This window comes from Cloeon dipterum, chromosome 3, assembly GCF_949628265.1.
Source record: "Cloeon dipterum chromosome 3, ieCloDipt1.1, whole genome shotgun sequence".
Classification (NCBI taxonomy): domain Eukaryota; kingdom Metazoa; phylum Arthropoda; class Insecta; order Ephemeroptera; family Baetidae; genus Cloeon; species Cloeon dipterum.
This window is the reverse complement of record NC_088788.1, coordinates 26,880,906-26,896,699: the sequence shown is the minus strand read 5'-3', so window position 1 is coordinate 26,896,699 and position 15,794 is coordinate 26,880,906. Positions and strand designations below refer to the sequence as shown.

Genomic DNA, 15,794 nt, shown 5'->3' with positions numbered 1-15,794 from the left:
TATTCTTTCCAGATAGCACAGGTATATGATTTTTACATGACATGTTGAAATTGACGCTTTTAATTTTTAAAGTTTCAAATTTTGTTTTCGGTAATAAAAACAGTTTTGAATGAAATTATTTTACAGTTTGAAATTGCACAATATTTTTTTATTATTGAAATTATCAATCTGTTATTTATACTTGAATCAACATTAGGGACGGGCTAAATGCTGCTTTATTTACCGTCTCTATTAGCGTATTATCATTTTTTAGTCATTTTCACTAAAAATCGCATGATGGGCCACTGTACTGTAGACGCCTTTCCTCCTTTAAAGCAGCCTTGCTTGTTCACTCTCATCGCTCTTTAGCGGTCTTAAACGCGATTTTCACGTCAGAGCAATAAAAACAATAAAAATAGCAGTGCTCAACAGATGCTTCAAAGAGAAGAAATGTTCCACAGTCGGCTCCATTCACATACTAAGCAGACGCATTTTTTGTTCCAAGACGAGCGTATGGTTTAGCATTTATTTATTTCGAGATGAGGGCAAATTCGGCCAAGGAACCGCAGGGTCAATATTGGTTTATGGCGCCGAACAGCTGTGTGTTAATGGCTCATTTGACACTCGTCTCTATCGAAAAGTCACAAGAAATTTTTCTCGCACGTAAAGGTGTAAATAATAAAACGAAGAAACATTTGGTCGAGTTCACCATTTACAGCGTGCTGTGTTCATATATGAGCTGCCCAAGAAATCCCACACACAAGTGACGTGACGTGCGAGTCACGTGGGCCGCGGAACAGGAGCGAGTCCAAATATGGCGACTGTACTTTTGTAATCTACTCCTTCGCACATTCGCGGTCACCGCTGTCTCGGCCGTCGCTTTTTGTTCGAGAAAAATGTGAAAGATCGCGCACATGCATATCAGCGCGTGGTGCTTGTCGCGCCAAGTGCCTCTCTTTTATGCTGGCGATCGATTGATAATTAGTTATTTTTGTGGTGCGAAATTTGCTGTGCTTTTTAAGTTTCCTCGCCTCTCAAATCATGACTAAACTGCATGAGCTGATTTAAATAAAAATGAGATGGATTAATTCTCATCAATGTTGTATTTAAATAAAATACATTTCAAAAGAATATTAAATTTTTGTTAGATCTAAAAAAACGTCTATTTACTCATTTTGTGAACAAACCAATGTGCTTACTATTTTAATTATTCCTAAATAATTATCTAAGTTAACAAAATATTTCTTTCATGGATATCATTTTCTCATCTGTTCCTATCAATGTTTTCATCTCAAAGTTATTGATAATTGTAAATTTATCTACTGTGATTCTTCTCTTACTCTAACCACTTTTGAAACTAAAAAACACAGTTGTAGTTATTGCTTGCAAAATCCCAAGAAAAGCAGAAAAAACGATAAGAAAGGGAGATGGTTACACTCTGAAATGGACCATTGAAAAATTGAATAGAGGCCTGAAGCACCTGCAGGGAATTCCTTATAATGGCAGGATTCAACAATAATTTGCGTGTCGTGTTAAGCTCTCGCCACCCACTTGAATTAAATTAAAAAATGCAACCAATAAAATTGTCCAGGACGTCCAACACGCCATAAGTGGGCACATTTATAACGTATTCGCCCGGCGTGCATTGTGTTGCTGGACCAAATCGGTGTACCGCCGTCGGGTGGCCGTAGTAATAGATTGTTAAAAGCGAATCGCATGTGCGGTACCAACACAAAAGCCACTTCATTGTATCGCAAACTCATATAAATTATTTTTCCCGCTCTGTACATTTCCTATCGTGGTACGGCAAACATGGTTTCTTTGTTCGAGCCTCATTTCGACGTGCCGCACTGTGAATGTAGGAGCAGGTGCAGGTGAGAAGGCCCTTACTTGGCGCTCTTTCTGGTCCAAACGGCGCCCACGCCCAGTTCGTTGCCCGCGTGCATTGATTTTCCACTGGCCGCCGCCGGCGTCCGTCCCGTCCTTGCGTTTGATAAACGATTTTAGGAAATTGGCCTGTTTGCTCAGCTCTAATTGAAATTTATTGCAATTGCAGGTGTTTAAGTTTCCAGTCGGAATGCCGATCATTGCTCCGAGCACGCACGCATTATTACAGTATTTAATTCTCGTTTCGCCTGCTCTGGCATCTCACATGTGACCTCGTTCTTCATCTGATTTTTTCACACCTTTTCTTTTTTATTCTGCTATAAAAAGTCTTGAATAGTCATTCAATTTTTTTCTTGGAAGCTAGAATATAGGAAAAGAAAATTCCAGATGTGAATGAAAAATTTATTTTTGATTGTGCGGCTGGTTTGAAAGAGTTGAAAATGAAACAAAGAGTTGGATAATCTATTTGCACCATTAATATAAATTCATTCAAACTAACCGCGAAATAAAAAATCAAAATTTCTATCTGGCAATTTCTCTCCCATTGTGTAATAAATCTTACTACATACATAATGGTGCCAACTGTTCCATTAATTCCTTCTTGTAAACATCAATTCTACAATCGTTACATCCTAAATTTTTAATGATAAGAAGAAGATGAATAATTGAGCTTGCCAATTTTAAAATTCATATAATAAGAAATTTACGTAGATCCACAATGCCGAGTTTAAAAAGGATAAATTTAGAAATTTTTATTTCGCAGAATACAGTTTGGGGTTGTAGAGCCATAAAACAACAATAAAAATTAGCAAATTAATTTCAGACGTTTGGACACTAATGAAATATTCATGACAGAATCTTAGAGCAGTTTTCCCAAACCTGTGAATCACTAAAGTTTGGTCCGCTATGAGGAAAGGACCCGACTGGACGCGGCTCTACGCGTTGTGCCAGTGATAAAAAAGCCGCATTCCGAGAATTGTCTTTGGCATAAACGAACCGCTCACAAGTGAATATTTCGCATCAGGATCCTTATTGTTCCAGCTACTGATGAATGGCCGAATTTGGAGACAAAAAAATACGAACGGATAGAGGAAGTGGCGCATCTCAGAGAAAGATTCAAAAAGCCGCCGCCGAGCATTAAAAGTGGCACCGAACAAAAATGCCTGTCGCACCGTCCGATTAATTTGCATGACAATGTGTTAATAAATTTTGAAAGACTCGCCGCCGATTTATCGAGGAAAGATAAAAGTAAAAAAGGAGGCGCTCTTTCTTTTTGTTTCTGCGACTCTGGATCAGCGAAAGGTGACGACGGTATTTATTCGCAAGTGATCGCCACTCGCGATAAATTTCGCCAATGAGACTGTGTGGAATTTTTAAATAGGCGTTTAGGACGTGCGTTAATTTACTCGCGCGTGAGCAAAGGTCACTGCGTGAATAAATGGGCTGATTGTTCATGGAAATCGATTTATGCGTTTAAAAAAGGCTCTCTTGTTTCTTGAGAATGTCAGTGTTTGTTTATATTTGCAATGGCTTCATGTCGATGGGTAGAATTTATTTTTGAAGTTAAATAGTTTGTGTCTGAGCTAACTGATTGGTAGAAAAAGCTAAAATTTAGTATAAATTGCCAAGAATTTGTATCGTAAGATGGATAATATGTAAAATTAACAAACCTTTAAAATATCGTGTTATTTGTTTTTCATGCAACAATGTTTTCAAAATAATTAACCTCTCCAAATAAATTTTAGAGTTCTTAATAAATCACTGAATTTATGAAATGATTCGCAAGATATTTTGTATTCGTCTGGAAAAGACTTGATGTCATAATGTGTTGTGAATATCATGAGTGCAAAACGTCGGAAACGATGAGCCAACGCTAGGAATGGACGTATTTTTATTTTCTTCTCAGCTGGTGAAAGGTGAAAGATTTTTTCCAAAAAGACTTTTTGTAAATATTATGTTATACAATAGAAAAAAACATTATGATACTTGATGTAAATCTGCTAAACATGAACAAGTAATAATTATCCCATGACACCATATGCGTGACACTGACTTGTGGACCATTGCTTTATACAGAGATAAGTAATCTGACTTGCACACGGGATTAAAATTGATCATTCCTCCTTTCGCGTGTGACAGAGACAAATACATTAACAAAGTGCGCAATCCTCCTTTGAAAAGGGGAATCTGATCCAGCACACTGCGAGAAAGGGCAGAGCTAATCTCTCGAAAGAAATTCCGGCCGAGTGCACGAAAAGCAAGCACGCGAGTATTATTATTATTATCACCATCTCATTCCAAAGCGGCCGACGAGCGAAGTCATTAGTTACAGCTGTCATGTCTTTTGTAATTGACCCGTGCGCGCCTCTTCCTGCGTAATAATGAAAATTCGCCTCCCTTTCATGCGCTAAATGTCAATCGACGTGCAGTGACAGCCGTAAATTCTTATTCGCCGGGCATCACGTATTTATTATTGCCTGCCTTCCTGTGTGTTAGCTCTTTCTGACTGATAAGGTCAGCGGAGGATAAGAAAGAGTTGAGTGCGGATGTCTCGTTGCGATCCGATCGTCTCTTTAAAGATGAACTGCTTGCCGGTCTGCGTTTTTTTAAGGCTGGAAAAAATATTAAACGCGCGATGGCAGAGAAAGATGATCACGAAATCACGCGGCTCAAATGAAATTTATTCTTTGGTCTGGTTCATGCACTTTCATGTCGTGAAGGGGACCACCCTCGGCTTTTGAAATGAAGACGTTGAACCTCGCATTTTGGTGGTCCTGTTGACAGAATCGTGGAATGAGATTTATGTGAAGGGCTTCAGCACTTGTAAAATGAGAGAAAAAAGAGCACACGTGCGCTGTTCATGTGTAGTTGGGTACTGTTTCAATGTATGCGCCTCGTTTGGTTCATTTTTAAAGTTCTAAATAAATGGCAAGCATTACTTTTGATTGATTGCTTATTGTTAAAGATAAGTTCAAGTCATTTATAACACGGCCTAAATTTTTGGTCTTACATAAAACTTGACAATCACATAGACAGTAAAAAATTAATCAAGGAAAATTAAAAGTAATAAAATTGAATTTTCTGTGTTCATAAATTTGTTTTTCACAATTCCAACGCTATCCTAGTCAATAAACTCAATTAGGATAATCTGCATACGTTGTTTCTAAGTTCCTAGGCATCTATGAGAATCTTGAAAATCCTCCTAAAGCTGAGAGCAGTAATATGCAAATGCAACTTGCGGCACCTCCTTTCTTCCCAAAGTAAATAAAACGAACACCCATGCATCCATCGATAACGGGCCATTGTTTATGCTGTTGGAATATTTATAATCTCAATAGATCGTTTCCCGCTCTGTTAGTTCTGGATGAGTGAGGAAAGCCCTCTTGTGCGCTCACCAAACGCACAGCTCAAACTCCAAACTGCACATATGCAGCGTGACACTAACACACACGCCTTGGACAAATAAATGATTTGCGATTTATTGTAAGGCACAAGGTCACCGTTGTTGGAAAACGTCAACCGCCCGTGCACTTTGAATTATGCGTGCTTCATTTACGTCCAATAAGATTGGGAAGACGTGCACCACATGTGCGCAGAGGTCAGATTCTGGAACGAAAATAAACAAAATACTGAGTGACAGGATGCGAATTTATCGCTTATAAACAAAGTATTTCATTGAAGTTAATTTTCCAAATTTACGCGTTCGCGCAGAAGGATGTTGAACGTTGTCTATAGACCGATTTAGAATGATTTTTTTTATAAAGAAGAATTTCCTAGTTGCCTAAATTTATAAATTTTCTATAAGCTTGTACGGTCAGGCAGACAGGAAGGGGAAATAAAAAACTGGACAGTCAGTATAAATATCGCTCGTTAGAGAATATTTTTCGGTCGTAAGCAGATGTGGCGGAAGACTGGTGGGAATTTTCATACCCAGCGGCTTGCTGATGAGACCTTGGATTTGCCAAAATTGCAATACTAACTAGCGCTCCAACTGAGTCTGTTATTGATCGCAATTGTCTCCAAAAACCAAGGGACTTTACTCCATTTTTATAAATTAAATATTTCAGTGAAATTTCTGAACTTTTGAACACGATTAGCAACTATTCAGATGTTTCCACCACTTCTATTTTCATGTTTAACACGAAATTGATTTATATATGATCCGCTTATGAATCTCTTTTACATTTTTTCTTACAATACATTTAAAAAAAATTAATTAAAATTAATCTACACTAGCTGCTTCCTGCAGAGTGAGGGTAATGAAGGTGTGTCTCAGTCTTTCAAAATCTAACGAGGCATTCAATAAAATCTAGATGTGTATCAAGTGCAATTAAGTTAAAAAGAACAAAGCTCAATAAAACATTTCATTTTTTATTCGCAACATTATTTACAATTTCATTTGGAGCATGTCTTTCATCACGAGGTTAATTTGCTGTGCGTGCAAGTGTGTTGCTTTGGTTAGTGCGTGTTTTTCATTAAGTCATCTATTGTATTGTTTCAGGTTGCTAGTTGGAGCCCCTGCAGCGCGGACGACCCAGCCCGGGGTGAATCGAGGGGGTTCTGTCTTCCGTTGCGAGATTTCCCGCGACGACTCCTGCCAAGAGATTCTTTTTGACAGAAAAGGTTGGTGCGGCTATGAAAACATATTATATTTGGAAACTTCCATTCCAGATGCTCGGGATTGTTGAGCAGAGATGAAAGGCCATTTCTAATCCCAAAAGCGATGTGGCAGTTGAGTGATGGGGAAGGAAATGAAATTTTCAGACTTTTTATGTTAAAAAATTCCCCAAGTACTAGATTCTCTTAATGCATTTTGACAAATATCCTTAATTTAAAATCGATTTTTCTCATCTCAATGAATCTTTCCGCTTCCCTCTGCATTCTGTGTCTAATTTCACCACAGTGTTGACGGATATTCGCGTAAATCTTGTTCGCAGGAAACAATTTCGACCAGACGGGGGCGCAAATAGACAACAAGAGCGGCCAGTGGTTTGGAGCAACCGTCAAGAGCTCGGGGATCAATGGGATAGTTCTGGTGAGTATATAGTGTGCTCCTCTAAATCAGCTGCCTGGCTGGTCGAATGGCTGAGCTGGTTCACAGACTGGTTGGGCGTGTGTGCACAAACGTAATTGGAGCGGTTGCACTTAAATTGGATCTAATTAAGTTGGTGCGGGTGGGCGGATCAACCCTGCCACATCAAATATATAGAGTTGCTCATTCAGATCTATTCACTGGAATCATTCTTCCGGTGGGAAGAAAATTCATAAACTGACAAAGAGTTTGCCTTTTACACGTTTAAAATCCCAACAAATTTAGACCTTTTCAATGAAGATAAATTTTAGTGTGTTTGATAAGTTTAAAACACCATAAATTGAAAAAAAATGTTTTTGAGGACTATTTGTGAATGATGCAACTGGTTCAGCCAACACTCCATTGAGTTGCATAACCATAAAAGCAACTCAAGTGCTAAAATGAAAAGGGCTATTACGTTTATCTTTTAAACCGGACTCTCATTAATAAAAATTATTCATCTTTCCGCTAGAAATAAATTTAGATTTTTTAGTCCACATCGTGAAGTCTATGCAGTTTTTGCTATCATTCAAGGATGTGTATAAAATTGTAAACAAAGAATAAATGAGTCGTTTAAGAAGAAGCCGCGACCACAAAGACGCGCCAATTTCGCGCGAAACCACAACAAAGTGCGTCAAAGTCGGTGCTGGAAGTCGGCGTGACACAAGCACGGCGCTGCACGCATCATTTAGCATCTCGGCGGCCGGTAATAGCGGCGCCCCCGCCCCGCCCTGCCCGGCCGTCAGCCCCGTGGCCCAGTTCTGCTTTCGGTGTGTGCATCTCTCGCGAAGGGAAAAAAGAATAAATGCACCGGGAGGAGCAATAAGTCTCGGACGCAAGCCGTACGCGCGAGAGAGCGGCTCAGGAGTCGCGAACGAGAGGCGTCGGTGCCTATTTTCGGAGCTACCGGCCAGAAATAGCAATCCAACCGATGGATGAGCGTGCGACTGACTGAGTCTGCAGCTTCTCTCCCACACAAGCGTGCAGAGGACACTCGCTCAATCGTCCACGCCGACGACCAGACTGTTGGCCTAATGACGAGAGATTTACTTTGAGTCATTTGCATCTTTTCGCTGCCCGGGCGCGTCTCTTCGCTCTTTCGAGGAAGGAAAAGGTGAACGTTTGCCAGCAGTGAATCACTTGAGCACGTGATTCGTTTGTGGAAATTCATGCAACTTTCATTAATGCAGTGGGTGAACAATATTTGTACGCTTTTTTGCTCAGATAAAAAAAATATAAGCTCAAATTACTACTTATTATGAGATGCGGTTAAAAATGTAATTATAAATATCAATTAGCAGCTTTATTGGAGCGTATAAAGAAACTAATCATGTGTAAGACGTACTTCTATTTTCTTCTGAATGACGAATGACTCACTAGCATGGGCATGTGGACAATATCGAGTTCCATAAAACTGTGACGCTTGGTTTATTTTTGCCACAACTCATTTTACGGTTTCGATTTTAAACTGATACTGAAAAATAAAGCTGTGGTTGAAACGAAAGATTCAACAAACACTATTGCGGTCTGAAAGCGATAACGACTGTTTGACGTTCGTGGATGACTTGTATTGTCCTGCCCAACCACCTAAATTTGGCGCCAGTCTCAAACCACAGTATGTTTTTAAAAAAATGTTGTATGAATAATGACAAACGTTCGTAACAACTCCTTTGCGATATTGTAAAAAAGAAATTATTGAATCAGCTCATCCCTATACAAACGGAAGAAAGCAATTTTGATTCTGCCAAAAGCGCTCAATCAACGAACTCTTGAGTGAAGAACTCGAAAGTGCCACAAAGGGACTTAAGCTCCGATGAATTGTCGAGGAAGCTTCGGCCCCTCCATTTCTCCTTACGATATAAATTTCAATTATACTACTGGCTGAAAGATTCTCGCAATTCACCGCTGGAAAGCAAATGCGACTTATCTGACGTACATAAGCGTTCCCATGTTGTGTTTGAACTGTTTTGTGTCAGCAGATACGTAGACAACTAACATAAGCGAAAGAGACAGTTGTGTTTTGTGCCAACCGCAACAACAAGACTTCAATAGGGTCGATCGCAGGTTGTATTTGAATCCGTCGTGCGTAAAGTTTACTTGTCGTGAATCAGAATTGCTTTAACATAAACTTAACATCAATTTAAATCAAATAAAGACAAATTCAAATTTAATAAAAATCGGCTTGGAAGAACACATTTTCTAAGATTCATTTCAAACTGTTGTTTCAACCTAATGACTATCCAATTTAATTTAATTCAGTTACATTTTGTTGCAAAATTTCATGCACCTATTGGATTATGTGACGCATAACGGGCGAGATAGCTTCTTCTTTTTCTCAATATTTAAAATTTGATCCAGCAGAAGCTGATTCGCCAGACAGAAAATCTGCTTCTTCTCACATGTTGGAACACATTCTGCTTCTTTTCTCCTTGCAAAGAAAACGCTGGTAGACGCCTCCAATCATGTCTCTCCACCGCGTGACTTTTCATCGATTTTCAATTACAGGTCCCCTGCTTTTATGCAATGTAAACCTTTAATATCAAAAGTAGCGACCTTTTAAGGGTGTGGTCTATTAGACGGTCGTTTTGTCTGATGCGCCCGCTCGATTTTACACTTGCCATCAGCACCGGGGGAGAGCAGCAATTTGCAAAGTACAATAATAATAAAGCGTACAAAAGTCGTGTGCACATCGACGAGGGGGGAACGCGCATAATAAGCCTGCGAAAGTAAGGCGGAGTGGTATTATTTATGCGTCAAGTGCCTTTGTGGCAGCTCCACTTTGAATTCCGATTTATAGCTCCGCTGAGAGCAATGCGAAGAGTGCTTTTTTTCCTGTAAAATGTGTACAATAAGCTTATACTTAGGCTTGTTATGACAGCTTCAACAGTTTATCTGATGAGGTCGACAATTTCATCGTCAGAAACATAGGCATTAAATTTAATAATTTTATAGATGTTCATGAGGTACGGACAGAAAATTTAATAAGCGTTTATTTTCAATCTTCGCGATCGCTTTTTCATTTTAAGTTGTGTTCTGCATGTACTACAAAAATATTAAATCACAGCAAAAAAAAAATAAAGTTACATCAGAAGAGAGAAATATGCTGCATGTATATTATTTGTGTATGAAGGAGTAAAACGACTCTTTCAGTTATTCCAGCAATAGATATTTCTTCCCTGCAATCTTGCAAGACGACGGCTGTGATTGAATACTATATTTTACTTTGAGTCACGTCCTCAGCATGTTTTGCAAGAAAATAAATAAAGAAGAAACCACACGCCTCTGCAAATAACACCAGCACAGTGTGTATATTTGCATGCTCTCTCGCAAGCTATCTGTCAAAAGTGCCGAGAGGCTATGCCCTTTTTGTTTTATGAAGAAGAACGAAGGAACGAACACACGCGTGCGGCTTGTTCCCGTGCTATGCATTTACTATTTTATAGATGTGTGGCCAGATTTATTGATCATTACCTTTATATGGAAATTGCTTCATTCAGGGGCCATTGCAGCGGGCGGCCGAGGGTCGTAAAGCGCAGGGCTCTTTAATTGAGCTCTAACCTCAGTGATTTTTATTGCGGTAGTCGGTCGACGCGAGCGCCCAACGAGAATGCTTTTATTTCGCCTGCTTTCACGCCAGCCAAATGGAGAGACAAAGCGTTTTTTGCGTGCTTCAAATATTGGAAATCGGATTATTAACGAGAGCTAAAATCTCTTTTTGAATGATAGTCGGAAATCATTTAGGTCAAATCACTCGCACGGTTCAAAGTACTTGTGAATATGTTTCAAACCCATTTTTGCAAGAGCTTTCAATGAAAATTATTTTTTAGTGTTTTCTTTAAATAATACAAACTTGTGAGCTACTTACTTTGATGAACAAGAATATTCATAATTATTGCTCCCTCTTGACCCGATAATCAATTTGAATGCTTCAAGCTTGAAATATTAAAAATAGATATTAATACCACACGGATTGGGCAGATTTAGATTTTATCATTCCCTTTAATCTCGTTCTTTAAAGCCGGGCCTGTCATCAGCTGGCTGCATAATGTCCCTATTGTTCCCGGCCAAATCACACACTTTCCTTCTCAGATACAGCATACACAATCGATTCAGAGCTGCGCCGCTTCGATAATTACCAACAGACGTCAGATTTGTTTCTTCCGAACAATACGCATCCAGCCACTTATTCCTCTCGCTCTCTCGCCGGGCCGAACGGCAAAGGCCACGGGCATTATCATAAATTTTTGAACTTCTGCACAACACTTGGGCCGGCAGTTGCACAGTCGCTTTTTGTTTCCAACAGTCATTCGTTATAATAATATCGCAGCCCATTGTCGGCCCGTCACCATTTGTATTAATTTAGAGACGCCTAGCTTTGGTTGCTTTCGAATTTCGAATAAGTCATTGCGGGTAATGATCGGCAATGGAGGAAAATTATAGTACTGCCCACGTATAGCAAGTACAGTGGCCGTTAGTGCCTTATTAAGTACAAACCGTCTCCGCGGGGCGGAGTTCGTGACTTAATTTATTGCTTTGGAAACGACAGAAATTACAAAACTCTAGTCGCAAAAATAAATTTCAAAAGAGTAAAGATTCAGCACTAATTTGTTAAATTATTGTTTTAGGTGTGCGCTCCTCGCTACGTGTATTTCTCGTCCAACAAATTGCGGAGAGAGCCGGTCGGCACTTGTTATGTTGCCCGGAACAACACCTCCGTGTTCGACGAGTACTCGCCATGCAGAACTGGTAAGAATTCCTTTTATTGTTAGGTCTTGGCGGTGCGAGTCGGGTTCTTGTTACCGCATCGGTCGAAAATTGCGAATGCACCATAGATAGAGGAAGAGACGGGTTCTCCCCTGTATTTTTAGACGCTACACGTCACTTTCAAAACACGGGATATTCTCGGATGTGCATAAAAGTGGAGTCAGTGGGAATAGTGAGTTATAGTAAGCAATATTTATCTGCTTTTAATAACTTACAACCTTAGACCCAGATGCTGTTCATCTCTTTTTTGAACGGCATAATTTTTCTTAGAAATATTGAAATAGTCCCTTGACTGCTTCAGGCTCAAATCAATATGAGCTTAATATATGTTATTCTCTCATTAACCTCATTCACAAACAAAAATTTGTGCTTCTATGCAGAATAAAGGGTCAGGAATTTAAGATGATATTTTCTGCGCCACTGATTTAATTTTAGATAACAATCAAAAACGAAAATAAACAAAAGTAGGACATTCATTAGTGAGTGAACCATTTGACACTGGGACTGGCAAAAGTGGACACGAAAAGCACCAACAAAAAATAGTTTCACTACTGAATAGCACAGTTTGCAGCGTCTTGTCAAAAAGTCGAGCACCCTCAAACTTGTCATAAATCTACATTGGCGTTATTGTTTTCTAAGCCCACACATGTGCATGTCGAATCGGCCTTGCCTGGTGTTACACAATAATAGTCTCCTTAAAGAAAGCACATCTGGACATCATACAGAGAAGGACCGCTGATCTTTTCACATTTCAGGATAAATGAATCTCTTTTAGCTGTTTTGTTTTTATATCGCTAAGGATAATTTATGATTGCACAAGTATTGAGTTTCATCTATTATTGGTTTTCCTTCGATTTAATTACCTAGTTGATTGCACTATTTATAGCGAAATTCTTTTTATACTTGCTGAAATAGTATAGGTACATTACAAAGTCCACATAATTTTTTCAAATTTTTTTAATAAGTTATCAACAGTTTATTCCAGAAACATATAGTCTTTTTCGGCATATATCTGAACCCACAAAATTGACCATTAAGTTAAAAAACAACGAGAATTCTTCCAACGCATGTTTGATAATTGAGACAGTTTAGACTGATGAAAATACACGAGAAGTTAAATTTCAAATAACGATTTTTTTAAAATTAACAGATTTTTTGTGAAAACCAATGGTGAGATGTGCTAAAAGCAAAAGCAAATCTCGCGTCTTCAGCAGTCATCATAGCGCAAAAACTCATTTAGAATACATCGTGGCCATTGGCCCGCGGCACACTTAATAAACCTCCAATGCGTCAGGTGGGCAAAAAACCTGTTGAGGTGCTAAATCAAATCAAAGTGCGGCGCACGCTCAACTTCCGGCGCAATTTGCGACGTCCACTTCGCGTCAGCCTCCGAAAAATGTCCCTTTTTAGAGTCAGGTGTGAATATCTGTGTCTGAAATAAAAGTCTGTTGCCGGATTTATGGACAAACGGCGAAATGAAGGTGGGTGACGCCCCTCGACCCGGCGAGTGTGGGTATTTCGGTGCGTGAGAGAGCCACCGACGCAGTTTTGCTCCGCGGACTCAACGTTATTCAACTAGCCATGCACACGCCTCTCAAAATTCGTGAGATATATACAAGACAGCATCGTTTTTTCGCCCCCGTCGTTTATCTGGCCGACTCTTGACCTCGCATCGGAGCAGAGGAGCAGAATGGAGAGTTTTTTCTGCGTACACATCAACGCATCCTTTGAATCAATGAAGCCACTTATTCATTCCCGCGTCCGCTGGCTGTCAGCCCGCAAATGTAATTAAGCCCTCAGCTGGGTGAGGAAAATACCATGTTGCTAGAGTGAATTAACATTTTGGCCACAGCAGCCAATGTAAATTTCGTAAGAATTATTAAATAATTTTATTAATAGTAGGGTACTCGAAGAATTTGCGTCTCAGGAAATCTTTTCAGCACGGAGAGGAATTTTTAAAATGGCACTGTCAGTCTGTGGGAAAGGGATATTATTCCTGCAAACACGATGAGCTGTTCATTTTGCATCTTTTTGCAGTCTGAATATAATAGCAAGAAGAAGTATCGTGCGTCTTAGGTGTCATTATACAAACACATCTTTTTTCTGCTAGCCCGGCCGCTCCATTAATAAAGTTGTCAAGCTGCGCAAGTGAAAATGACTTTCATCAGGAGCCGGCAGGTGTGTGCACGTTTATTGCACAATGCCTATCGCGGATAATGAGCTGAAAAAGATAATGGCAAAAACTTTGCAGGGGAGAAAATTGCCGAAATAATTAAGGCCTGCTTCCCTCTTTCCACACTTAATTCTTCATTATATGCGCTTCTGCTCAGCGACGTGATGATGATGACGCTGATGATGATGCTCTTGAGGAGCTGTCTTCACCCATAAATGATAAAAAACAGATCTGGACTATTTTTTTTCTGAAACAAAACTCGTCTGCGTCGGAGATAATTGGAACGAGCGGCACCAGAATAACTTAATTAAGTCCAACCGAGTATGCCGGTCAGCAAAGTAAAAAAATTAATATTAGCAACGCCCCTATTTCTCTGATTCTATCAGAGTGGTCGGTGTAGGAAGGAAATTAGTCTGGACGTACACTTCTTGGTTTTATATAAAAGCGGTCGACCATAAAAGTGAAGAGTTTTGAGGCTGTGATGCAGTTTGCCCGCGTCGTGAGATATCAGATGTGGGAGTCAAAAATAAAGGGGAATGGACGTTTATAACCCTGCTGGAGTAAAAGCAGCAGAGGTCACTCGCTGCATTATTAGGTCACAGCAGCTAGGGCATTAGTTTCCTCAATCGACTGTTTACACTGCACAAACATTACAACCTATTATAGGGCAGCCTGTCGTGTAATGCCGTGCATTTGGGACAAGCATATTTTGTTTCATAGGCCATATCAAATTATAATACCGGGGAACCGAAATTTGTGCCTGATTGCTTCGATTTGGCTTCACTTAATATAGTGTATTTCAAACGACGGAAAAGGCAATAAATTTCGAAAACTCATTGAAACGGTTAGATTTTCAAGTAAAAATAAATTTTTTTAAGCACTATCGCAGAAAATATTTAGGGTCTCCAAACAATTTAAAAATTTCAAAAATAAACAGAATTGCTGACATAACATTCTAAGCTACACAACCTATTCGGAAAATAACAAAATCTAGGAAAAAACATAAATTGTCTGGTGAATTTCCAGCCAGCGCGAAAATGATAAAAAAATATTAAAAAAATATTTCAATGCCAACAGCCTGCATCTTAAATTTAAATTTCGACAGTAGACAGATTAAATTTCATCTCCCCTTGGACGAAATACTTTTTCTTGAGTCTGTCCTGGCATTTGAAAGACTTTTTTTATAGAAATGGAACCTTTGCAGGTGGTCATAAATGCGCACCATTTATCCTTTCATATCGTCGCACAATAGCGAATGGCCATCTGGTTGGATTTTTACATATTGTAAAAAGCAGGAATAGTAGAAACGTCGACTTTGCTTGAGCTGATTAAAGCTAATCCTGTATTCCAAAGAGAGCAATCAGATAAGTCGCGAGAGCGTGCCCGCGTCTCCGCTTGTTTGTTTGAAGACAAGTTGTTTGTTATTTTTCAAGCGCATCTGCTTCACGTTTTTATGCCGGGGTGCTGTGCTGCCGGCGAACCACACGTTTCATTTTTTAAGGGTGTACACGCATATACGAAGAATGTACCTGCAGCAGGTCAAAAGCCATTCTCGGCAGAGCAGGCGCATCAAACAGGAAGTCTTTTAATAAATCCAGAGCGTGCGGTACTAAATTTGTCAGCTCCATCGGTGGCAAGCTTTTTTCACCATATACGCACATGGGGCCGAAAATCTGCTTCTGATGAAAAAAGGGTTGATTCCCGAAGCACGTGTGTACCTGCTGCGAGCAAATAGTCTGTCGTCATGCCCGAGAGAAGCGGCCAAGCACATGTGATGGAGTGAAGAAAAAATATATTTCCAATGGACCGCTTCGGATTAGGGGGAGGGACACGCATATGGAGTTCGAATTAACTCTTACTTCCTCAATAAAGAGCCCGGAACAGAGATGCCAGTCCAATATTTATTCACTTCACATGCAC

At 39.6% G+C, this 15,794-nt stretch overlaps 1 protein-coding gene across 2 annotated transcripts in view; it reads left to right on the top strand.

The window, feature by feature from the left end:
- The window catches only part of if (inflated), a 55,533-nt gene that overhangs the window by 8,391 nt on the left and 31,348 nt on the right, over nucleotides 1–15,794 (top strand). For both annotated transcript variants that reach the window (XM_065486695.1, XM_065486696.1), the window contains exons 2-4: nucleotides 6,368–6,489; nucleotides 6,804–6,901; nucleotides 11,563–11,683. In XM_065486695.1, the coding sequence (XP_065342767.1) occupies nucleotides 6,368–6,489; nucleotides 6,804–6,901; nucleotides 11,563–11,683 (341 nt within the window). The remainder of the gene's footprint in view (nucleotides 1–6,367; nucleotides 6,490–6,803; nucleotides 6,902–11,562; nucleotides 11,684–15,794) is intronic.